Source organism: Myotis myotis, unplaced genomic scaffold (assembly GCF_014108235.1).
Source record: "Myotis myotis isolate mMyoMyo1 unplaced genomic scaffold, mMyoMyo1.p scaffold_m19_p_3, whole genome shotgun sequence".
Lineage (NCBI taxonomy): Eukaryota > Metazoa > Chordata > Mammalia > Chiroptera > Vespertilionidae > Myotis > Myotis myotis.
In genome coordinates this window covers 5,359,682-5,386,195 of record NW_023416335.1, presented here as the reverse complement: position 1 = coordinate 5,386,195, position 26,514 = coordinate 5,359,682, and the positions used below count along the sequence as shown (strand labels likewise).

At 49.9% G+C, this 26,514-nt stretch overlaps 1 protein-coding gene across 3 annotated transcripts in view; it reads right to left on the bottom strand.

Annotated features, from left to right (window-relative positions):
- WWC2 (WW and C2 domain containing 2) overlaps positions 1-26,514 on the bottom strand; it is a 135,669-nt gene that overhangs the window by 53,927 nt on the left and 55,228 nt on the right. The window contains exons 2-4 of one of the 3 annotated variants that reach the window (XM_036297934.1): positions 14,633-14,704; positions 11,197-11,306; positions 120-323 (exon numbers count right to left, since the gene is read on the bottom strand). In XM_036297934.1, the coding sequence (XP_036153827.1) occupies positions 120-323; positions 11,197-11,306; positions 14,633-14,704 (386 nt within the window). Of the gene's footprint in view, positions 1-119; positions 324-11,196; positions 11,307-14,632; positions 14,705-26,514 lie in introns of those variants that run through there. The other 2 variants (XM_036297935.1, XM_036297937.1) reach the window with 2 other exon arrangements.

Here is a 26,514-nt window from a genome sequence, read left to right as displayed (position 1 = left end):
CCGCCCCACTCCCCGCTGAGAGGGAACAGGACCCCAGAGGAAGCCTCACAGAGCCCCAGTGGCCCCCCATCAGCTACCGTTTGGCCCCCGGTTCCCGTGAGTAGCCACACTGCACTTACAGCTTGTGTGGGAGCTTGACTTCTCCTTATAGGCGTCGTTCAATCGCACGTATTCATCGAGGGCCAGGGCCAGCCTCTGCTCCTTCACGTGGTACAGCTCCTTCTGCGTCCGCAGGGCATCCTGGGCCACCGAGAGGTAGTCCTTGAGCATCTTCTCCTGCTCCCCCCTCCATTGCTTCCTGGGGTCTTCAATCTGTGTGGTTTCTGAAAGCACATTGGGTGGGTCATTTTTTAGCACCTAATTATGCTTTATTATTATTATTATTATTATTATTATTATTATTATTTAAGCTTTTTAAAAAATGGCTAGCTTTAATTCTTAGTCTCTAAATAATTCATCAGTATATGCGAAGGGACTGCTACAGGAATTGGACACAGTTTTTGTTTAATTTTGCCCAGTCCCTCCCCACCGGCCTCGCCTTTCAGGTCCCTGTCCACAGTTTATTGTCCCTGTGAACCCATCAGACACAACTGTCACAGTAAAACGCCCACAGCGGAGATGGGGTCCTTCCTCTGAGTTCCCTGGCTCCCAGTCCCTAGGAAGAAAAAGCCATTTGTGCCAGCATTCACGGCCCTGCATGGCCCGAACCCGCCCATCTTCCCAGGCACACGCTTCCACACACACGCGCTTCCATGTGCAACACACACTGCCTCCAATCAGCGCTGCTCAGGGTCCGCTCTGCAGACCAGCGCCCGGCTCTGAACGGCCATGTACAGGTCGTGAGCACAGGCACGGTGATGAGTACAGGCACCAAGAGGGAAATTTTAAACATTTTATACAGTTACTGTATGTCTGTTGACTCTAACAATACTGGGGCTTACAGTGTGTATTTCCTTCCCCGGCCCAGTTTTCAAATAATTAATTTTTATTGTATTTTACAAAAATAGTCATCCCACAGTGGATCAGAAATGTAAATGCGAACAAAGGAGAAAACCCTGGGGTCAGCCCGAGGCGAACACGGGAGGCACGGCTCTGGCTTCCACACCTCCGCGCTCTGGAATCACCCAGAGAGCGCTCAACCCCGGCCAGTGGGAGTGCCTGCGGGTGGAGCCCCGGCCATGGCGGTTCCCGAGCCCCTCAGAGATTCCATGAGCAGCCGAGGCTGAGCGCCATGCTCTGCCCAGCTGGCACACTGCTCCGCCAGGAACTCACTCCGACTTCCCCCCGAAACCTGCTCACACTCTCCTCCCCGCCTCCCGCCGTGAACCGCAGTCAGCTCTGGCCCACGCTTCCCCCCTGCACCCCCCCCCAGCCCCCTCTGCGTCCTGACTCGGGTGCTTCCCCGCGTGGCCCAGTGTGGTGTGCATGCCCTTCTCCGGGAGCTGGAAGTTACGTGACTTTTTTGGATGGCAATCTCTCTGTGTTGTCACTCTGTAAGTTAAATCCAGGTACAATCAGAACAGGCGGGTCGTATGGGCTGGCCACCCTATGACTATGAGAACCTGTTCTTGACAAATTAGGATGAAAAATCAAGTTCTCAGTTTGCTGGAGTGTCTCATGGTACACCCCGTCTCCAGCCTGAATACGCCCAACTCGGAATTTCTGGTTGACCCCAAAGGCTGCAGTGAGTCAAAACCCAGAGACACGAGGTGATCTGCTGTGACCACATGGGTCGCTGGCTCTGGGAATGATGAACCTGGTGTCCAGGGATGAGGGAAAGCACTCAGGCAGTTCCGGCTGAGCAGCCTGGGTCCCCTTGGGGCCGGGACAGGCCCGGGGTGACTCCGGAAGTGGCCCGGGTCAGCCACACGACTGCAAGTGCTGCCTCAGCCCTGGGCCCTGCGTCACAGTCGCTGGCTAACCAAGGGGAGCTTTCTCTAAAGTGGCACGTGTTCTGAACACTCGTCTTCACAGAAGTAAATGCTTCAATCTGCAAAAGGAGAACATCTCATGTAGTTGTGGGGGAAATGGGCTAGAGTCCATGTCTAAAGAAGAGGCCAGAGGGACAGCCCCTCCAGCCAAAAATTAAGGGCATCATCACTGCAGGGGCAGCCCAGCCACGTGGTGAAATGAGAACAGGCAGAGACCAGCCAATAAGGGTCTAAATGTCTCCCTTTTAACTATTCATTACAGTGAAAGGCTAAGATGCAAATCAACCGAATGGAGGAACCACCGGTCGCTATGGCACGCACTGACTACTAGGGGGCAGACGCTGAATGCAGGAGCTGCCCCCTGGTGGTTAGTGCACTCCCACAGGGGAAGCGCCACTCAGCCAGAAGCCGGGCTCATGGTTGGCGAGCACAGCGGCGGTGGCAGGAGCCTCTCCCTCCTCTGCAGCAGTGCTAAGGATGTCCAACTGACAGCTTAGGCCTAAGCCGTTGGTCAGACACCCCTCGAGGACCCTCGGACTGCGAGCGGGCACAGGCCAGGCTGAGGGACCACCTCTCCCAGGTGCATGAATTTCGCGCACCAGGCCTCTAGTTCATTATAACTCAGGTCTCTGGCTATCCAAACATGTACTATTTATAGTCCCTTTCAATAGTTATCTATATGAATGCAACCTGACTCAAACACAGAACTCACCCTCTAACAAATAGAAAGCTTTGTACCTGGTCCACAGTAATGGTCCCCTCCTGGTACCCACGCCCTTGCATGTGGGCTAGACCTCCTGGCCTGTTTCTAGTGAACCCAACAGAAACTAAGGGACGGAGCGCCACTGCGATGAGGCTCCACGGCCTGTGATGCCATCTCGCTCTCGCTCTTTCCCTGGCTCTTGGCTTTTTTGCTCCAATGGAACTACCAGGTTCGGAGCCGTCCTGTGGAGAGGCCCACGTGGCCAGGAATGTGAGGCCACTGGCCCGCAGCCAGGAAGGAAGGGAGCCCTGCCACACGCGGAGAGTGGGGAGCAGGCCCCCTGCGGCCGTGCCTGGGCCACCTCCTCGAGCCTCGCGTGCACGATGGAGCCAGAGGGTCCAGCCAGGTCCTGCTGGGATCCCTGACCCACAGCGGCCAGGAGATAATAAATGTATCTTCAGCCGCTAAGTTTTGGGGTAATTTGTTATATTGAGATACAGAATAAATGAATGAGATAGAGAGACAGCAAACGGAAAGTGTACGTGAAAGCCCAGCCAGCGTGGCTCCGTGGTTGAACATCGACCTATGAACCAGGAGGTCACGGTTCGATTCCTGGTCAGGGCACATGCCCGGGTTGTGGGCTCGATCCCCAGTAGGGGGTGTGCAGGAGGCAGCCGATCAATGATTCTCTCTCAACACTGATGTTTTTCTCTCTCCTCCCTTCCTCTCCAAAATCAATAAAAATATATTTTTTTAAAAAGGAAAGAAATGTACGTGGAAAACTTGAAATGTTTATGTTGTAATAGTTATGCTAAGATTTGTACTCGCAGTTTCCTCTCAGAATCTTTATGGGCTTTCTCTCCCCATTTCCCTACTTCCCGGGAACTGGCATACTTTCAGTAAGACACCTGCCAACAGCTGCCCGGCCACGCAACACTGGCATGTCGGTGACCGTGGTGCAATTATGACACCAACAACAGTCACGGTAGTAAATGGCAGCACTGGTTTTTAAAAGCAGCAGCAACCTCAGGGGACTGGCTTCAGCACCGGGCATGCAGGAGCCTGAGCAGCACAAACGCCGACAGGCGAGCGCGCCCAGGGGCACCCGGAGGCTCCATACGGCCGAAGGCTCCGTCTCCGTCAGCTCCATTTGTCGAACAGATTTGTGAATATTTATTAAATGTCAATATTCACGAACTCTATTATACAAGTGTGGTCTTTCTGTTGTTAGTAAGACCTGGTGGCCTTGAGAGCCCACTGTAGTCTAAAACAGCCGTGGGCAAACGACGGCCCGCAGGCCGGATCCGGCCCGTTCGGCTGTTCTATCCGGCCCGCGGAGCTGAAAGAGCAGAGTGTTCTCTTGCTCTCCCCTCCGCTCCTTCAACATGGCAACGTCGGAAACACGGCCGCAGCTCCTTCTTCTGAGTCCAGTTTAAGAACCCATTGTGGCCCTCGAGTCAAAAAGTTTGCCCACCCCTGGTCTAAAATGTCCATTTGCCGCTGGATGAGAGGAGAATAGAGGCCTTCCTGTGAACGCCAGGTACCTCGAGGAGTTCGCACCCACACAGACGTGGCCCGTTGGAGCTGGAGCACCTCTGTGAGTTAGAGTTGACCATGGAGACGACGTTCGACTCTGCGGAGGAATATGATTTCTGTCTGCCGTGCCTGTTTGTCCCTGCCGCTGCGCTCAGGAAGAATGAAACGAACAGGAGCAACTCTCCTGACCTTCCCTTTTGGACACTGTCTGCTGCGTTTGTTCACGATCCGTTTCTACAGACAATCGCTGACCACCCGCCACACGCAGCAGGGGAGACAAGATGCCAGGCACGCCCCTCCTTCCTAGAACTTACATGGAAGACACCGTGACGCGTGGATTTTAAAAACACGTAACCGTCTTATGCAGGAGGGAGTCAGGAGCCTCAGGAGGAGCCGGGTAAATGCCAGGGCAGCTCAGAGACCCGGGTTTCCTGGACGGACAAGGTCCCCGGCACAGGCAGTGCCTGCAAGGGCTTTGCCCGATCCCAGACAAGGGCCCCAGGCCCCGCCCTGCTTCTCTCTCCAGCCCCCTCCCCGCCCTCAGCAGCACCGACTTCCTTTCCTTCCTTGGCAGCCCTGCCTTCCGTGGCCTCCCCAGGCCTTTGCCTCTGCTGTGGTCTTCCTTCTTCCCAGAAACTTCTGGTCCCCCATCCCCCAGTTCTGGGGCCTGCTTAGGGCATTCCGGGGCCCACGCCCCTCCCTAAGCAGCCAGCTGCCCCTTGGGATGGCAGGAGCCTTTGTTCCACCCTCGATGGAGGTTCCTCTGTCCCCATTCCACTACCTTCCTCACTTCCCCTCCTCCAAGAGGGACCAGCCTGAGGCTCCTTAACTCCAGGAGAAGGGAGACCTCTGTGTGAGCCGCTGTGAGCCCCAGGAAGGCGCCAGGGCAGGGTCTCGGCGGGACTGCAGCAAGAGCGCCCCTAAACATGTGAGATGCTGATAGGATGGATCGGACGGTTGTTTTGATGGAAGATTGTACATTAAGTGAAAAAAGTGGTTTATAAAACCGTATGTATAACATAATCCCACTTGAGGTATACTTAGAACTGTGTGTGTGTCAACATGGAAAAGTCTGGAAGGATTCACACTAACAGGTTTAGGATACTGAGTTATCTCTAGGCTGTGTGAATATGGATAATATCTTACTTTCTGTTATTCACCTGCATTTTCTACTTTTCGCCTATGCACATCTATTCCTCTTATAAATTTTTTTTTAAAAGGGAAAAGAATGAAAGGCACAAGGTAATGAGGATGTGAATTAGGAAAATGGCAGTGGAAAGAAGCTGAAGGACCAAATCTGAGATTACATAATAGAGAAAAAATCATCAAGGATTGACAAGATGGTCCCACATTTTCCAAGTCAGTAACCGTGAGGACTGTAACATTTCAAACAAATCATACCATCAAAGGGAGAACTGAAGAACCCCAGTTTGTATCTGTTTGTTTTGAAGTTTTGACCACAATGTCTGCCAAGACACCAGGAGAATCAGAGCCAGAAATCCAGATGAGAAAGTCGGGAAAGTCGCGTGCGTAGTCAGGGCCGGGGAGCCCTGCTGGGGGTGGAGGGCAGCGGCCAGAGGGGGAGGGCACACCTAGGGGAGTGACGGACACAGGGACCCCAGAGGAGTCGGAGGCACTGAGGAGGGAAAGAACAGCGTGAAGTAGGAAGAGGGCAGGTTCCGGGCGAAGGCGTGGCTGCCTGTGTCACCTCCACACCCTGGCGGAAGGAACAGGGGCCACTGAGAAGAGTCCCCGACTATGACAAGCCGTGAAATTTGTGAACGTTCACACAGGCGTGATACCACTAACAACGGTTAGTCATCACCACCAGCTGTAACTTTTCTCTTTATAAAATACCTTAACAGGTTATCCTCCTAGGAAAATATAAAGGGTGAAATAAGACAGAGATGAAACAGACAGACCCCTAATGTATTTTCTTTCCTCTAGAGCAGGGTGGGGAACCTTTTTCTCTGCCAAGGGCCATTTGGATATTTGTAACTTCATTCGCTTAGTATAAACGTATGTTGCTATGAAAAAAGCTCCTAGATTTGTGGAATTTCGAGTCCCGCCTGCGGTTGCCTTGGCAGGGCCCGACCAAACCATTTCGCGGGTCTCATACGTCCCCCACCCCTGGGCTCAGGGAAACAACTCCACAAAGAGCGTCATCTACACTGGAGTTCATCATCTACACTGGAGGAGTTCATCACACCTGGCCCTCCTGCTGCTTTGACACTAACACGGGAGCTGTTGGGGGTAATGAGGAGGCACACACCACCCAAGCTCTCCCACTGACGACACCCCTAAACCACGGACAGAGGACGGAAAACACTCAGAGCCAGGCTCTACAGAGTCATAATACGCCAGGGGCTTGAGGAGGGAACTCGGGGCTCACAGGACCGCATGGTGGGCGAATTATCCACATGGCGGGCGGCTTACCGCGGCCCTGGGAGGCAGTGAGGAGTGTGAGCCAGACACCAGGAAAGAGGCTGCGGGGGATAGCGAGGAGGGGGAGATGACCGAGAGGAGAGGTGAGGGAGTGTCTAGGTTTGTTGCCCATTTTTAAGTTGGGTTGTCTTTTTAATGTTGATTTTCAGGAGTTAGTCATCCGTTCCGGATCTGGGTTCTTTGTCAGATATGTGTACTGTAAATATTCAACCAGGATATTGTATTCAGTAGTATATCCTTTAAAATATGTCGCGTGAAGACTCCATTCACAAAATCAAACACATTCCATCGTGTGAAGACTCTATTCACAAAATCAAACACACTGCATTTGCATGAAGCTCTAGGCCAGGTAAAACCAAGCTGAGATGACAGAATTAGAACACCTGGCCGCACTGGAGGGGGGTGGGTGATGGGATGGGGGCAGGAAAGAACTTTCTGAGGTCGTGAGCACATTCGGTATCTTAACTGGAATGGCACTTGTCAAATTTCACACTTAAAATCTGTGCATTTTCTTATATGTAAATGGGACCTCAATAACTAAAGAAAAGACAAAAAATGAGGGTAGAACTCTGACCTTACCAAAAAGTTATTTACTTCTGATTTTAGTAATAATATCAAAACCTTACAAACAGTATTTCATGATCACCTTCTGGTTAGTTAACCTCCCCTACCAATACCTATACCCACCCGACCTCCTCACCCACTCAAAAGCGAACTCCATCATAAAACACAGGCCTATTACACTACCACTGCCAAGGTCAAATCTTTTACTTACAGATATTTAATGGTGTTACAAAGAAATAGTAGTAAAGAGCCAAACGTTCTCTATTTCATTTTTTATTAAAATAAAGAGAAAATAATGCTGAAACTATACAATGTCAAGACACAACATATGTGTGGACAGCTGTTACGAGACGTTAACACCGTGTGCTCCCTTGCGCTCCCGGGCTGTCTGTAAGATTAATGAGCGGATGGGGCAGGTCCTGTTAGTGGGAGGACGACTGCCTGGCGTCATCTGGGCCCGTCGGGGCAGTGAGTCCCTCGGCCGCTGGGAGACCGTCGTTGCACTAAAGCAGCGTGGGGGACCTAGAAGCTGATATTCTGATCATTAAGGTTTTCAATACTCTGAATGGTGCTTTCCGAAGCACAAGTTATACTTGAAATGCACTTTAATGTCTTCAAAAACAAACAAGAGGCTTCTCATCTGTGAGTGAAACGATAAGCTCTTTCTCCCTCTAACATGCAAGAGGTTATCATTACACCAGGGCCCACGGATAAAGAAAGATGCAGTCACTGGCCTCCAGACGCTCACAAAATTTAGTGAGAGAAACACACAAATAGGTCATTAAAACCAACATGAGGAGAGACTTTTAAAAATCCCTAAGGACCTGGTACTACAGCACCTCAATGAGAAGCGGGTGGGGACCTGCAAAGTGGAGGGTTGGGTACTAGAGGGGCCTTGGGAAGCACTGGGCCTGGGCAGGCGGACCCCAGAGGGACGAGGCAGTTGGCCAAGAGGGAGGGCCCAGGGGCTGGGCAGACAGTGCTTGGGTCTAAAACCAACAAATGAAAGGAAGGCCAAGGAGGCACAGGGCACAGCCGTGTGCCCTCTGTGCCAGGCAGGCGGGCGGGCAGGGCCAGGCGGGAGAGGGACATGCAGGCCTGAGGAAGAGGACTTCACAGAGCCTTACAGAGGCATCAGATGCACCTGTCCTCTGGGCAAGACCTCAGAGACCAGCTCGTCAGCATCAGCCTCAGAAAGTACCGGAGGTCATCGCCCAAGGAGATGTGCAGGGCACAAGCAGAGACTGCTCCAGAAGTCCTACCCCAGGCACAGGTGAGGAGGGACAGCCAGGTAGGTAAAATAATGCCAACACCAGCGCCATGAAATCCAGGCAGTAAAGAGCCAGAGTGCCGGGGACTGTCAGATCCAGGAAGACGGGACTACGGTGGGACCTTGGCAGGAGCAGTTTCTGTGAAAGGATGGTGGACGACGGACGCAGTGAAGTCCCCGAGAAGGTGGCTTCCAGCAAGTTTCACGGCGAAGGGGAAAGAGAGGACCCCAGTGGGCAAGGCATCTGGTTGAAAGATGGTTTTGAGTGTGAGTGAGCGGGAGGCAGGGAGGGAGGGAGGGAGGAAGAGGGGGGGTTGTTTTATTTGTTTTGGTTTTATGTTGATAGTTTCCAGTGTTTAAATACTAAGACAAAAGAATCACTAAAAATAGGAATATAGAAATGGTGGAGAAAATGTCAAGACGGGGAAATAATTGGTAAGGATACCAAGGAGGAGAGGAGGCTGGGATATAAAGTTACTAAGAGGGGCCTGGGGTGGGGGGGAAGGACACCTCTTCTACTGACACGGAAGAGAAAGCCCAGCGGGGGGCTCAGAAACCAGGTCTGTATGCAGGTGGTGGAGGGAGAGGAGGGAATGAATTTTCGCATTTTGGTGCCACAGAGCTTATTTCTGTTGAACCAAGACAGGCAGGTGTGTTCCTGGTTTCCCAAACTATTTAAGGGGGAAAAAAGCTAAATTTTTATAGATAGAAAATAAGTATAAAAGTGAGATTTACATAGTTATACATTTTGGACATTCCATTGCCTTGTTTATTTGCAATGACATAAAAATGAATTATGATCATTTAAAATGAACTTAATTTTAACAAAATTAGCCCCTTCCACCGTAACATTAAAACATTTGGATGTCAATCATTAATAAGCAATAACATAGTATCATGAAAGGGTTATTACAAATACAAGAATAAAAGCCAACTTCAAAGCTCACAATTATGAATCCTTCATGGAATCTGCAGAAGCTTTTAGGGAGAGATAACATCTCTGTAACGAAGTGACATTTCTCCTGATCACATAGAAAGAGCGGAAGCAGAACGGACACACGGCATCTGTGTTTGTGTGAACCCTCTGCGTGGAGTTGTTCCCGCCAGGAGCACCGCGTTTCACGGGAAACCGACACACCTCTCCCTGCGAGCCCGGCCATGCCTGGCCCTCGGCCCTGCTGGCACAGCTCAGGGACCACAGTGCTGCCCGCGCCCCGGGGCAGGCGGACCTTCACCAGCCACGCTTCTCGACAGTCACCTCCTCGGATGCCGGCTGGGGTGAGCGTCGTCTGACTATCTGGCCTTGGTTGTCTCCCAGGGGAGCGCCTCCTTTCGGTGGGAATCGCTGGAGGGCGCCCTTCACCCCAGCCCCACTTTTACTGGAGCCTCGCGTGGGCTCACCGGGAGACCCGAAGCCTCGCCAACCCCGCCGGCCGCACACCCAGGGCCTCCAGCCGAGAGTTCAGGCGCCCTGAGCGCTCCCATCGGTCGTCCTGGGAGATGGTTTGCCCGGAGAATGAAAGGCCCGAGGGCGTCAGGGCAAGGGCAGTCCCACACACGGGTCTGGGCTGTGAACAGACTCCACCTACTAACATCCTCAGCTTCCGAAGAGGCCCCTGTGCACGTGGGCTTTCCGTGCTCCGAAGCTTGCACGTGTTTACACACGGCGGCTGCAAGGCATCAGCATGAACGGGCATCGGCTAAAGTGATTCCCATGTGACGTCAGTCCTAACGGTACAACACGGAACTATATTGCATAGAATTTAACAGACCTAAGAGAATAAGGTAACAGAATATAAACTGATCATGTATGTCTCAAAATCTATGAAAGTAAAATAATTATTCTTAAGTGAAATAAACAAAATATGTATCAGTGAGTGTCATGTGCCACCATCTAAACAAAATTTTCAAGAGGTAAACAGCTCACTATAAATATAAACACACACACACAAAAGTAAGCATATAAAACCCTTCAAGCACGTGTTTAAAAGCGGCCACAGCTGCACAAGTCCTCTGCCCAGCCTGGCCGTGCCAGGGGCGAGACAGACGTAAAAGCTCTTAAAGTGAGAGGTGCTTCCCCCCACCACCCCCCACGACCACAAAGAACGCAGGAAGCTGAGGCAAGACGAGGGCAGGGCTTCCCACAGCCTCAGCTGCGCTTTCCGGCTGGTCATGGGGCTCAGGCCTCCCTCGAGCCCACCTTCATACACACACTCACACACACCCTCACACAAACACCCCCTCATACACACACACTCACACACACCCTCACACAAACACCCCCTCACACACCCCTCATACACACACACACTCACACACACACCCTCACACACCCTCACATCCACAGATACAGTCTCGCACACACACCCTCACACACACACAGAGCTGCGCCATTAGACCGTTCGTGCCAGCACCGCCTCGGGCCATGGCGAGGACCAGAGGAGGAGCCCAGCCTGAAGGGGAGGTGGTCATGACAAGAGGCCGCCAGCCCTGCACTGAGGAAAACTCACTCCCTGCTGGGCAGGCAGACAGACGACACCTTTCTCTTTCTGTCCCCATAATCCCAGCTCTACACACATGCCCCAAACTCCAAATTGGACGTCCCGTTGAATATCAGTCATGAGAGAGTGGGGGCTGACATAAAGAACCACTCTGTGAACGGTCTCCTCTTTTGCGTGGCTCCGGATTTGGGGGGGGGGGGGGAGTACTTTCCCATACGGCTGCTTCTCCCGCAAAGGAACACTTACTGTTGATGTGGTCGATGTAGTAGACACCAATCTGGGGGTCAAACCCGGCTTCCCAGCCCCACGGCAGCTCATCCCCAACACAGTCAGCAAACGACAAGGGCTTCGTCAACCTGCAAGAAGCCAGGGCAATGCACAGTGACTTTTCCCATCCAACCGCACGTCCCAATCCAGCCCCAGCCCCACGCTGTCCACGCTGCATCTCCTCTCAGTTCTGCTGTTTCCAGAGTTTGCACCACTTTAGGTTTGAAATCCTAAAGAAAAAAACAGGAGAACATCCAAAAAAGTCGTAACACCCTTTGGAAAGTCCGCAGCTCAACCCCGGGAGATACCTGTACACAAGGCTGCTCCGGGGCACCCCGCTGAGAGCCGGGGGCGGGCCGCGCTCCCCCACAGCTCAGCAGCCATGCATCCCCTCCCCTCCCAGAGAGAAGTCATCCTGCCAGCACCTCTCCCACAGACGCCTGCCTGCCTGCCACACCGACCTCAGGCTTGGATGCTCTTGGCTAAGTCATGGTACTGAACACTCGAGGGTGAGGTCCACTAGGAGTTCGTGAGAGGAGACACAAATACCTTATTTTTGTAAGTATCTTGTATGTAACAGTCATTGAACAAAAAAGTTTCTTTAATATTTTTTATTAATTTCAGAGACACACAAAGTATTTACACATCAATGTGGTCTCCCCCTTTGAAACTGCCTAGTATCTTCTCTTTAAGCTGGGAAACCAGTGGGAAACCAGGTTCCCAAGCAGAGGACGGGTTTCAGACTCAGCTGTGGCTGGTTTCCCCTCTCCCTTCGTCTGGCTGCCGAGGCTCCCCTGGGCCTTGGAGCAGCTCACACCACAGACCAGGGACGTCCCGTTGTGGAGTGACCAGCGGCAGCGGACACAGCTTCTAACGTCACGTGCTGGCACCCAGCCCGGCTCCCACCTGCGAAATCACCTGGGATCCTCTAATCCAGTGATGGCGAACCTTCTGAGCTCGGCGTGGCAGCATTTTGAAAAACCCTAACTTAACTCTGGTGCCGTGTCACATATAGACATTTTTTTGATATTTGCAACCATAGTAAAACAAAGACTTATATTTTTGAAATTTATTTTATATATTGAAATGCCATTTAACAAAGAAAAATCAACCAAAAAAATGAGTTCGCGTGTCAGAGGTGTCATAGGTTCGCCATCACTGCTCTAATCCACACAAGTGAGTATCAACTCTCTCGTGGCCCAACTGAAACACGCGTCACTTGCAGAATCACATCACGCATCAGAATAGCAAACTGCGCCATTTCCCTCAGGATGCTGGGAGGAGAGCGGAACGAGGGAACCCTTCCTCCCGGCCCGCCCGCAGCAGCCCTCCTCCCAGGACCCACACCCCACGCATGGAAGGAAGACAGCGTCTCTCCTCTCGGGCTTCCCTTTGCATGAAGTCCGCGCTGAAGACGGCCCCAGAGCCTTGACCTTCAAAGCCAGTGCAGCCACTGACTCGCCACAGTGAGACCCTTCCCTGACTCCTCTCTGGACCTCAGCTTCCTTCTGCAGGTGGGGCGCACACGGCCCTGCCCCCACACTTTACCTGCCTCCAGGGTGAATGGGAGGAGAGGAGGGGATTGCTCTAGGACAGTGATGGCGAACCTATGACACGCGTGTCAGAGGTGACACGCGAACTCATTTTTTTGGTTGATTTTTCTTTGTTAAATGGCATTTCAATATATAAAATCAATACCAAAAATATAAGTCTTTGTTTTACTATGTTTGCAAAGATCAAAAAATGTCTATATGTGACACGGCACCAGAGTTAAGTTAGGGTTTTTCAAAATGCTGACACACTGAGCTCAAAAGGTTCGCCATCACTGCCCTAGGACATGGTAATGGCCAATAAATGGTGATTCATAGAAGCAGGATAAGTGAACTGTCTCCTGTACGCTCCAGAGGAACCCGTCGGTCTGTCCTCGCAGCCGGCAGCATCGGCACCTGGGGGCTGGGTGGAAATCACCTTCCTGGACCTGCAGGCGGCCCTCAGAACCAGAACCCCCGGGGCCCAGCAGTACGTGTCGTCTGGCCCTCCGGGTAAGGCCGGGGGGTTGGAGCCACTGGCGCAGAAGCGAAGAGCTTGAAGTTTGGACCGGAGACCTGGGTGGAGCCCTGTTCTGCCACTTACTTGCTGCACAGCCGAGGACAGGTTTGTAACCTTAGAAGCCCCTGTTTCCCAATCTATTTCCTAAAAGGGTGGTGGTGGTGAAGTTTAAATGAGAACTGAACAGAAGAGTGCCTGACAAGTGGTAAGCTTCGATATGTATTGGGCGAGTCAAATGAACCTCAGACACGGTAAGCAACCTGCCCAAATAAGGCAATCTGCCATATTTACTTTCTAAACCTGGAGTCAATCTGAACTCAATCTGAGTTGAAAAAACAACTGCGTTCTTAGAATTGTGCTCAAATTCCATGTTATATAAACTGCCCAGGAAAATTGAGTTTTCTCTTGACAAAGGAATAGGATACTACCGCCAGACATCCCCACGCCATAGGCAGCGGCCTGGCTCCCTCGTCTATAAGACTGGTCTCTGACCACCTCGATAAAGCTGGTCAGATAACCCCCGAGCCGGGGATCTCGCATGGCATTCTGTCTGAGGACTTCCTTTCCCCGGCTCCTTCAGCAATGCTGTCTGAGAGGTGCGTGTATCCTAAAAAAAAGGACAAATAGGAAACCACGGAAACAGTACGTTTAAATGACAAGAGGGACACTATGGGAGTCAGCCTGGCGCCAAATGCACGCAGAGGCCTGGATGTGACAGGAGCATAATCAACCGCCGGCATCAGAAGTCACCAACGCCGGGGACACCTGCTCAATTACAAGTCACGGGAACATGATTCTACCTGGAAAGAACCCAGTTTTTCCATCGACTGTTCAGCAGTAATAAGCAGTTTATTACCTGTCACTGCTCTAAGGCTGGAATTACATCTCCAGGGTACGTGTCACTGTGAACTCGGTTAAAAACTCAGACGCTTCCATGCCTGCAAAGTTTCACGGGAAACTTGTTTTGCAGTGCCACTTCCAACATAAAAGCAACCCTTTATTCTCTGCATCTGGATAAACACGTATCTTTTCTCCACACTCTCTCATTCAGTAAACCCGTTAAATAAAAATTGATTCATTTCAAAATTGTAGGGTTTAATTCTTATCCACATGACAAGGTATAAACAGAGTAACGTTCTCAGGTAGCAAACAGAATTCAGCACCGGGTTATGCTGCGATCCTGCTAAAAGGGACATATTCCTACCATAGACCAAGAAGAAACACAAAACAAAAAGAAATAACGGACGTATTCCAAAATGAAAAACAATATGAATCACAACACATACAGCAAACAGAGCGAGCAGGAATGTCCATGAGCCTCTAAGCGTCTTCCTCTTGTTTTGGGCAGAGTCCCTGACATACTCACCCTCCCTTTGATGTTGAGGGAGAAAGGACGGACGGAGTTGGTCTGCATTGTTTCCCACAACGCAGCGACATCCTGCAAAGAGCCTAAAGTTAACAAGAGCCTTTCTGCAGAATTCCAGAGATTACGGTTTGCTTAGAAACGTCCTCTTCCGCCCCGTGACCGATGCAAAGAAAACGGTAAATGGCTGCAGCTCTTTGCCAAAGTTTACGTATAAAATCTGAACTGCGCATGGCATTTCCCCTCCTTCGGGCACCGTCTCGTTCTTTTACACAGTCTGTCACTGCGTGTTCCTGTCACGTCACAGATACCTGTGCTACGACACGTACACATATTTGCTCTTCACGACTTCATGACGGTGAACACCACGAGGGGGCAGGCACAAGTCCCGAAAAACCGAGTGTGCCCTAACTGCACTACGTGGAAAAGCACGTAACAGCGAGAAGCCACTTCCCGGTTAATAAAACTCTTGCCACGCTTCAACCCTCCTCGGCACGGTCCAAGGTGCACGTGAGAGGTCTGATCGGCTACGTTTCCTTGGCAGCCTCTCCCTGTCCTTGTTCAGCCCATCAGCTCAAGGACTGTCACCTGTCTGATGACACAGAATCGCCCTCGGGAACTCCACGACGGCTCAGGGAAGACGGAAGGACGGGGTTTGCCATTTGAATCTTAAAGGGAGGGGGAAACACTGGAAAGATTTCCCCTCCCAATAATGATGCTGATTAGCTCCTCAACACAACTTCTGCCTGTGTGTTTCTATGACTGTTCCAGCCAGAGAAACCAGCCGCACAAAGGAACAAAACGCTGGCCTGCCCAGGCTCATGTCCTCAGGTTTCGTTTGTCATCCATGGTGGCCCTAGGCCCGCCCCCTACAGCCTCACCACTGGTGCAGAGAGAACTCCGTGAACCCCGCTTCCTCGCGAGGGGCTCTCAGATCCTGGAGCGCGATGACCTTGGTTCCCAGCTTGCACTCCTGGAACCCTAATGCCCGTCCCGCTCTGTCTCCCACATCCTTCCCCCCAAAGCCTGCAGCCTCCTGCCCTTCACCCCTTCCCTCTCTCCGCTCTGCAGCTCCCCTCCCTCCCCGGTACCAAGTATTCATCTCCTCTCACAGCTCCTTCTCTCTCCTCCCACCGGTCTGCCCACTCCTTCCTCAGATTTTCTGGCTCCTCTTCTGACATGCATTCCCCACCGTTCACTCCTTCCAACCTGCGCCCTTTAACCGGGAGACTTCAGGAGGCCCCACCCAAATCGCCCTAATGCCGGCCGGCCGAGTCCTATGAGTACTCGGGAATACACTTCTGAGAGGGGGTATTTGTGGGCGATTCCCCTCTGTCAGAGCACCTCGCTTATGCTGTTGCTATGGGGATACATATATTACTTGCAAAAATGTCAATACTTATAATATTTTATGTAAAAAAGTCGATTTTTATATAATTATACTAATAATATGAAGCATTTCCTGAGTGTTTGCCATGTACCGCAGAGCTTCAATACATATGAGTGTGTGAGTTAAATCCTCATAAAACTCTGCAGAGCAGACAGAGTTATTATCACTGATGGAACGGCCTGTGCAGGAGACAAAGCTTCCTGGGAGTCACATAACCACGGGATGATGCAGCACGTGCCTCGCACTCGTGAGCACCCGTGGTGTCCACCGGGTTCACGACGCAGTCTGTGGCCACCACTGCTGTCAGTGCCGGGCCTGACGACTGATCCCCACTTCGATTTGACTGCCACCCACTTCTGGAAGAAGCGTCAAGAAAGGGGTCCCTTCAGTAGGTTCTGAAGGGAGCAGCGCGGAGGGGCCTGGCCTTGAAGATGACGCTGGCTGCCCCTAGAGCCGTGATGGCGAACCAATGACACACGTGTCAGAGTGACACGCGAACTCATTTTTTTGGTTGATTTTTCTTTGTTAAATGGCATTTAAATATATAAAATAAATATCAAAAATATAAGTCTTTGTTTTACTATGGTTGCAAATATCAAAAAACTTCTATATGTGACACGGCACCAGAGTTAAGTTAGGGTTTTTCAAAATGCTGACACGCCAAGCTCAAAAGGTTCGCCGTCACTGCCCTAGAGCCTGCTCTCCAGCAACGAGGGCTGCGTGCTGGCTGCACAGGCTCCACCTCTACACCCCAAAGCCGGGGCGCTGAGGAGTATTCCTTCCCACCACAGGTAACGGGAAAAATACCGATCAAGGACACACAACTCTTCCATTCTTTAGAGACTTAGCCAAAGATCAAAAGCAGCTTTTAAAAAATATTTCTCTCTTAAGTCCAATGAAACCTCGTTCCTCGAAGGCTGTTCAAGAAGCGACCTGTTTGAAAACTGAATCATTTTTCCCATTAGAAATAATGTGAATTGAATTATCTGCTCCAGACCCCCAAGTGATTCCATGTTTCAACCTTCCTTATATGCAGTGCACGTCTAATGCACTGTTTAATTTATAACTAAACACGTCTTTTATTAAATGTACAGAACCACCCATGACTAGCCTTACAGGAACGTTCACCTATCACTGCCTGGGAAATACTCTCACTGGCTAGCCGCTTTCCCTTTACCCAATCAGCAACAGGTTTTCTACCCATTCAAGCACCTGTGGTTGCGTGTTGTGAGCACTTCCACATGCGTAGCAACATTAGCACTCCCGGTGGCCTCCTGACGTTTAAAAACTGTGCTAAGCCTCCATTTCGCCGGAACAAAAGCATTCTCTCCTTCATTTGTTGCCTTTGAGACGCTTTTTGTCATGCTGGGGTACCTTTTAAAATGTATTTTAAAAAAGAAAAGAAACAGAAAGTAACAAGCGTGGATGCGGATGGGGAACATGGGAACCCTGTACATTGCTGGTGTGGATGTAAAAGGCGCAGTGTCTGCAGAAGACAGTACGGCAGTGCCTCCAAAAGCTAAACGCAGAACTGCTATCTGACCCCGCAGTTCCACTCCTGGGTCCAGACCTAAAGGACCTGCGACAGGCACCCACACAACTGCATGCACACACGTTCATGGCAGCGGTGGTCACAGCAGCCAAAAGGTAGGAACCACTCCAATTTTTGTCATTGGATAAGCGGGTACACAAAGTGTGGTGCATGCATGCAGTGGGGTACTATTCCCTGCTACAATGTGGACGCACCCCAAAACATGCTCAGTGAAAGCAGCAGACACGGGGGTCCCATATAGACCGAAGTATGACTGCACATACGTGGAACAGCCAGGACAGATGGACCCATGAGGACAGAAGTATGTCCGTGGCTGCCAGGGGCAGAGAGGGGCACATGAAGAGAAAGGACTCTGGGCGTCTGGAGTGAGGGAAACGCGTTGAACTAGTGCGATGGCGCTGGTGGTCGCACAACACTGAATATACTGTGTCATTTTAAATTAATTAATTTGTGTTATGTGAATCTCACCTCAATAACCTGCTGTTTTCACCTTCATTGTTGAGAGTATTACAGATGCCCCTCTTTTTCCCCCACTGCCCCCCTCCACCCAGTTCCCGCCCTGCCCCAGGCCTTCGCCACCCTACTGTCTGTGTCCATAGGTAGTGCATATATGTATATAAGATCTCTGAATAAACTGCTTTTTAATAGTAATAAGTTCGAACAATGCTAAGACTCCAAGTGAATAAAATATTTCCACAAGAGGAAGCAAGATAATAAAAACATGGGAAAGTGTTCAGCTTCACTAGAATAAAACAAAACGCCAAATGAAACAATAATCAGGCTTAATTGTAAGCTTACGCGACTATCAAGTTTTGTTTTGTCGCAGTTGTAATGAAACTTAGTTCTGGTGAGGATGTGAGTAATCAGACACTCATTCTTGCTGGTGATTCAGTAACTTGATACAATCTTTTTAAGAAACAATTTGGCAGTATTAAAAGCCATTCACTTGTTGATTACGCGTAACCTAGGAATGCTATTCTCACACAGTGCTCCCACATCGCATCCTGTCCCACCTGACACCCTCAGGAAGGCTCAGCAGCCACACACCAGCCACACACGGATGTCCCGCCCTCCAACCCCAGCTTCTCCTGGGCCCGGCCCTGCTCTGCTCCCCAAATCCCCAGCACATGCACATGCCTGCCCCGTAAATAGTCAGCAAGTCATCCATGCTGACTGAGTGCATGCACCTTAGACAGGAAGACAGCGATGAAAACAACTATATCAGGAAGGATGGTCACTTGTTTTTAACTTTCCATTTATGTATATGTCATGGTAAGTGCATTTACCAAAAAGAATATGAGGGCTGATATGAAGCTGAACGTTGATAAACGTGTTTCCTGACCATGGGACCAGGTAGGAGAAAAATCTTTCAAGACGGCATTGAAATGAATGGTCCTGTGATAGTTTAGTTTATTCTAATTTATATTTAGGCATCATAAGTGAACAGCCAAGGAGAACACAGAATCTTGGTTCCAAGGACGTAAAGGAATTCACCTCAGGTGTTTCAGTAACTCAGAAGGTGCTGCCTTTAAGTGTTTACCCTCCAGAAGCAAGCCTCGCGCTCTGCAAACACTTTCACCCCTACCTCTCCCCTCTCCTAAGTGCCAAGAAATGTTTGCTTGTGGGATCATTTGGTTTGGGAAAATAGTTTGAGAATTTAAGTGGCTCTGCTGGCAAAGAAGGCAGGAATGTCTGAGAGGAAGAAGGTTGAAAGACTGTTGTCTAAACAAACGAACCAAGATCCACCAAGACGGTCTCATTCTCCTACGATGGCTCCAACAACCCGCAGCCATTCCGGTTTCAGGGCAGGGAATGGCTGCTCTGCTGGGGCCAGGGCTGGGACAAGCCTGAGGGTCAACCTGGGGGCCGGGCCCTGGCACCCCGCTAGGCGGAGAGGACCTTGTTCTGCTCAACCTCCCTCTTAAAGAGGTTCATCAAAATGAACCTACATCACTTTGATCAACGTAAGGAACTGGGAAGACGGTGTTTGAATGCCTGGAACCTTATTCCGTAGGCACAATCCCAGTTAACACGCTTTCATTCCCAGCTATGTTTTTTCTTAAGTAAATATATGCATGTGTAGACTGATGCACAAATAACATGATACACATTTTGGCAAGATTAGTATTAAACTAAGTAAACTATATATATACTATAGTTTTGAGTCCTGCTTTAAAAGACACAAGTATTACATTCTCATTATGAGGAATACGAAAAATAGGATAAACTATTAGTAAAGTCCCTCTTTCATTTCCCTACAGAATGCTATATATATATATTCCAATATTTTGGTATCTTTTCAGTATATAAGTTCACATACTCTACAAAGCATACAAATAGGCTGATACTATGTAAGTTTTCCACGACTTTAATCAGTCGGCATGCAAGTTAGAACTCTTTCAAAGATCATACATACAGTTTACCTTCATCTTCTTCTATATACATTGAGCAGATTACAGTCTACCATTCAACTGATAGACACTAGTTTCCATTTCTTTCAAGAGAAACTAATGTTTCAACGAATATGCTTGTAAATATTTTCAGCTGTTAAGTATTTTTAGAATGAATTTCTGGCAGTGAGTCAATGAATATATACACTTGTTATTATTTTTATTACATATTATCAATCATCAACCAAGGATATGATTTTACTGATGTCAGAGAGAGAGAGAGAGAGAGAGGTAGGTATCTACAATACTACGCATCAAGAAGGCAGAAAAGCATCCAGTACTAACAAGAACACCAGGAATTCACGAGACAAGCTGGCAAAGGGCGGCAATGTCACCTCAGGGCTCAGAAGCGGGGCCTCTGCCCGTCAGATGCCAACTCCAGCTACTGGAAAATCTGCCGAGAACGAGCCGGGAGAGGGAAGGAACACAAGGGAGCAAAGATGCTTTTATCCTCGCGCTCCCTCTGCCGGGAGCATCCTTCCTCCACCTGCTGCCTCGCCTCAGGCCTGGTCTTTAAGATTCACCTTCCTCCACAGGTAGTGCCAGCGCCAACTCAGGGAGCCCTGTTCCCTCGGCTGTCACTACTGAAGGACACCGCGTGAGCTTTGATGGGGGAGGTATTTTCCTACTCAAACTGGTCACTTTCTTTAGTTTACCTGGCCTTTCAGCTCGTTGGGCTCCTACTGGCTTTTCCTCTCTGTATTCCAGGCACGCTGGGTCAGCATGGCACTTGGCTCACAGACAGTTGTTAGAGAAAACGAAAAGCAAGTGGTTTCTAGCCGGACGCTCTGTGGAGATCCAGGCTACTTAGGGCCAACATCTGCCTGATCATTCGGGGTGCCTGAGAGCCACGTCAGTGTAACTCGGAGATAGCACAACCCTTGACTCCCTCAGCCCCAGCCAGTTCCCCCGCTCCTCCCTCCCCAGACTACACAGCTCAGAAAATGCCACGATCATCCACCCAGATGCTCAGTCACAACCCGGGAGGCAGGCACCCTCGAGGCTTCCCTGTCCAGCACGCCCCACACTGGATCCACCCTAAATCCTGCAGGCCGGACCCCCAGCACGCAGCCTTGGCCCACCCAGCGTCCTGTCCCCTCAGCCACGCCAGCTGCACCTCACACCTGCACCGCACCCTAACTCCCCACTGCTGTGCTCCTACTCATCACCCTGCAACCCATTCTCCGCACAGCAGCTGGCGGGATTTCTTTTTACGTAAAAGTTTAGTTAGAAACTACGGGCATCCGTCCTCCTTGTAAAACAATAAGAGATCGCCGAGAATGCTCAGGCTCGTTCCCTCTGGCCACCAGCTCCCGCGCTCCCCTCCTCGCAAGCAGAGGCTTATGTCCAAGTCGCTGAGGCCTGCAGGCTGCTCTTCCCGCAGCAGAGCCGCCCACGTCCATCTAAAGCAGCGGTTCCCAACCTTCCTGATGCCGCCACCCTTTAATACAGTTCCTCATGTTGTGGTGACCCCCAATTTCACTGTTACAAATTGAACATAATTAAAGCATAGTGATCCATCACAAAAACAATATGTAATTATACGTGTTTTCCGATGGTCTCAGGCGACCCCTGTGAAAGGGTCGTTCGACCCCTAAAGGGGTCGCGACCCACAGGTTGAGAACCGCTGCTCTACAGGAATCATGTCCATGGCATCACCCAGCTGACTTCTGGGATGTGATTAGCATGGCTGGTGTCTCTTGTTTACTGCTACAGTCTTTCTTCCTCACCCCACAGCCCAGCCGTCCACCACGGGGTTCCCAGTGCCTGGAACACCCTGGTGCTCATCCACATGTGCGACCCCCACATGGGTACTGGCGACCCCGTCCACCCGTCAGCTGTGCGTCGGAAAGCACCTCATCCCCGCCCTGAGCACCACTAACACACAAACCAGGAGAATCACAGATATGTTTTTTAAAGCTCGAGGGTTGGAATTTCAAGAATCAAATATCAGAAAACGAAGACATGCCCCTGCGCAGCCTAAGGGATGGCTAACGGGCTGCGATCGATCCCATACCTGGCACTGGCTCCGCTGAGCACGCGATTGGGTTCTTACGCCTCACGGGAAGGCCTTCTCTGGCGGCATTTCCTCAAGTTCTCCTGCCCGTTTCCCTCTGGCGCAGCGCCAGGTCCTCTGAGCACTAAACATTGGACGTATGGAATGGCAGGAATGCCTGATAGCTATACACACTGCGGAGATCAGCCCTTAGTCATAAACAAAAATGCATGCCCTTTGACCTTCGACTCAAATTCAACTGGAAGCAAACAAGAGTCATGAGCTGAATGCCGGCTCAGGGTGCGTGGCGGAGTGGGTGGGGAAGGCTCTAAATATAGCTCCTCATCGCTGAGAGTTAAATACTGTTTATTTATCTAAAATGTTAATGCACTGCGATTGCAAAGCACTGCTTGGTTACCTCTTAGATTAGTAGCACCTGAGTTAGAGAAACAAGCCATTAAAATCACTTGATAATCACACATCCATCTCCGAGTCTGGGCCTCATCTGGAGGCATTTCCCCAGTCCTGTGGGGCTGGTACAGTTCACGATCTTGCCTTTCTAAGGCCACGCTCCCGAATGAGAGAAGAACAAGGAGGCTGGACGACACGGGACAGCCAGGGGAGTGAGATGGGAGCTGCGCGCTGGCAGTAAATGGAGACTCCGTGCGCCGACCACGCGCAGCAGGCAGAGCGCTGACCGGTCTGAACGGGAGCAGGTACCACGGGTCCAGCACCTGTTGTGTCTGAATGCCCTGAAAGGAGGTTATAATTCTGGCAGCACACTGGTTGGTGACAGGGACGTAAAATGTTAAACCGATGGGAAAAAAGAGAATTATTAACTATGGAGAAAACCAAAGGAAACTCGATTATAGAACATTCGGTTGGTCATCCGGAAACAACAGTCACACAGTCATAAAAGGGTACACACCAAGGAGCGATTTCTCTACCAGGTGATACCACGCGCCAAGGTGATGAGGGGGGGAGAGGGGGAAGTGTGTGGACAGTGGGCAGGGCGCCGACTGGAAAACCAAGACATATGAACATGTTGTTTAAAAATACCGAGGTAACCACGAAGGTAACCATTCAGTAGTAGGTGTGGTTGGCTCGGGGGAGAGAATCGGGTGTGGGGAAGGGGAACGGGTTTGCCTTGGGAAACCATTTTGTGTTTATTAATCATTTACAGAGACAACTTTGATTAAAACAAAGTTGTAAAATCTCCCATAAGTTTCCAATTTTAATGTCTAAAGTCAGAAAACTTTATCGGTTGTTGCTACTCATTGATTCAAAGTTATCCCTAAAGAAATCTCATACATTTTTAAAGTTACGTTTGCTCAAAATTCACATAAAGCACATCTTCTGTTTCTCTAAAGCACAAAACCTATTACCAATGTAGTCTTTTAGTGTAAACTAAGTTGCAGCGAACCTTAAGTAAGATTGAAAATGTCAGTATTATACAGTGGGGCCTTGACTTACGAGTGTCCCAACTAACGAGTTTTTCGAGATACGAGCCGTCTCTCGGCCGATTTTTTGCTTTGAGTTGCGAGCTAAAATTCGGGTTACAAGCCAGCTTCAGATACCCCACCGCTAGTTGGCGCAGCGAACGTCACAGTGAACGCCACAACATCAGCCCAGCATCACGGGTCTCACTCGTTCACGGAACGAATTAAACTCGTCAGTCAAGGCCCCACTGTACCTACTTCTTCTAGCTTTTGTTTGGAAGTCCTGTTACAGCCAACACAGAGATGCCAGGTGATGTCTCTGTGTTGTACCCTTGGCCCTGCTCGAAGAAGCTGCCGTGTGACGGGAAGGACACGGCTTGTGAGGGTGACCGCCCGGCAGTGGAGCTGTGAACCCTGTGGGCAGAGCGATGAAGAAGTGAAGGCCGTTTCCCCGGCTGCATCCGAGCCGGTGGTCAGCAAGCTCCGCTCTCTCAGCGACCCCGCGCTCCATTTTGTCAAGCAGACAAACGAGGCAATCTGAAGAAAGTACGCTTTTAAGATGTCACGACGCCATGACCGTCTCTCCGCCCTCTTGTTTCTAGCATGCGCCCAATAAACAGAACTAAAGATCGTTACCCATGAAACGCTAGGTCCCAAAAGTGCTTTCAACGTCGGAGGCTCCCCCTGGCTCACTCCGGGTGCTGCTTTACCTCCCCCGTCCCGCCCTGGGCAGTCTCTGCCTGTCTCTGGACTGCTTCTTCACCCACCACCCCCGCCTTCCCCACAACCAACACGCCAGGACCTCAGCTGACAGGCTTGCCCACGGCAGCCCCTGCGTGTCAGGCATGTGCAGGTCCTGCTCACGGGAGGTTGGCCACGTTTTCCTTCTATACACCCCGAGCCTGTCCCCCATAGCGACGTCCTGTCTGCCTCCTCGCTCTGAGGGCCGCAGCCAGACGATGGGTCAGAGGACCCAGGATTTCCTGGAGCGGAAATCCTCCTCTGGCCAAGGGCACAGCAACTGCTGTTCACCTGTTCTGCCTCTGCGAGCTACTGAGCGTCTGGAAGAATCCTCCAGCATTACTTCTGTAGCGGCTTTGTGTTCATTTTGCCAACCAACCTACTATTCGCTAAGTAACTTGAAAACCTATTTTCCAAAGAAAACAAAATCATCCTTTTGAAGTGCACTCTTCTTTTGAAGCCCAAATTGGTGCCCATGTATTGATTTCATCGTAATTTTTCTACCTCCCTTAACATCTACCTATTTAAAGTAAACTAGAATCAGGTTTCAAAGGTGTTCCCGGAATGGAAACATAAATCTACATGCTATGCCTGTTTGATTATGAAACAATTCATTACTGAGTAAATCACTGGTTTAAGAGAAGTTGTAGCACTTGATTTATTTACAACAGGTCTTGAATCTCCGAAATGAGTTAACTCTTTTAACGCAAATTCAATGTGACATAAACAAATCGGGTTCGTATGCATACAGATATTCACCCCATTGTTTGGGTATAGCATGGTAACTCCAAAATTGTATTCTCATAAGATTTCTCAGAAGGATATCCAAAAACATAATGATAAAAAAAAAACACCTCAACTTTCCATAAAGGTATAAAAAACATACAAAACATACTGTCAGCCTCCCTCAAACCTTAACAGCTAGTAACACATCTAATTTCAATGAGTATCCATAATTATTACATGTAATTACAGTAAAATATAGTTCTCACATGCCAATGATTTGGTAAGCTTGTAACTTATTTGATGTTTTTTTCATTTTACTATTTCAAAATGGTTTTAAAAATACAAAGATACTGACTTAATACTTCATGCTGTAAAGAGATGAATTTCACATTTAACGATAATTTTTTAAAACTCTGTATTTCTTCACATACCATAATTTAAAACCCCATTTCAATATATGAAAATGGTATCCAATGTCCTTTTTCATTTTTATCCTTAAGGATTTCTACCACAGCCAGTGTTCACGCCAACACGCAATGGCATACAGGGAGGGAGCGATGGGTTTAACAATCTCCCTTCTTTTTCTCTTTCTTTAAAATATATTTTTATTGATTTCAGAGAGGGAGAGGGAAAGAGAAAGAGAAACATCAGTGATGGGAGAGAATCATTGATTGGCTGCCTCCTACACACCCTTTACTGGAGATCGAGCCTGCAACCTGGACTTGTGCCCTGACCGAGAATCAAACCTATGACCTCCTGGTTCATAGGTCAACGCTCAACCACTGAGCCACGCCAGCCAGGCCTTTTTTTCCTTTTTTAAAATATATTTTTATTGATTTTAGAGAGGGAAAGAGAAAGAGAAAATCAATGATGGGAGAGATTCATTGATCAGCTGCCTCCTCACATCCCCTCACTGGGTATCGAGCCTGCAACCCGGACTTGTGCCCTGACAGAGAATCAAACCCATGACCTCCTGGTTCATAGGTTGACACTCAACCACTGAGCCACGCCAGCCGGGCAACAACCTCCCTTCTTCATGTTTGCTCTCTCCAAAGACTTTCTAGGCACTAGAGATTTTTAAAAATAAGCTTCAACAGCCTTGAAGTAGAGTAGACCTCTTTACTGTATCACAACTAAGCCGAGACACACAGACCGTGATGGGACTGGGCCGAAGTTAATCACAGAGTCCCCCAGACACAGCTCCGTGGTGACGTGAAACACCCAACACGAAGAATCAGAGCGCCAGGTGCCCACTGGGCTCTGGCACGGCTTGCTGGGGAGCGTCAACTCGGAACCACCCCTCTGCCTGTTGGTTCTTCACCCACAGAGCAGCAGGGTTTGAGTCAAAGATCCAAAGTCAAGCATGTGCTGAAGCTTAATGATTTTTTAGAGTCTGCAAAACTTCACCAGAGCTGTGGCCATTCACGTCTCACTTTCCCACTGACCTACATAGGAATCTAAACGAGCCTTAACTGGCAGTCGCCCCTGACCATTTTGTTTTACACCCAAAAGAGTCCTGTGCTGTATCAGGCAGGAAATACAAGGGTCTTTTTAAATCTTTAAAAACAACTGTTCACTGACTTCCACTGCT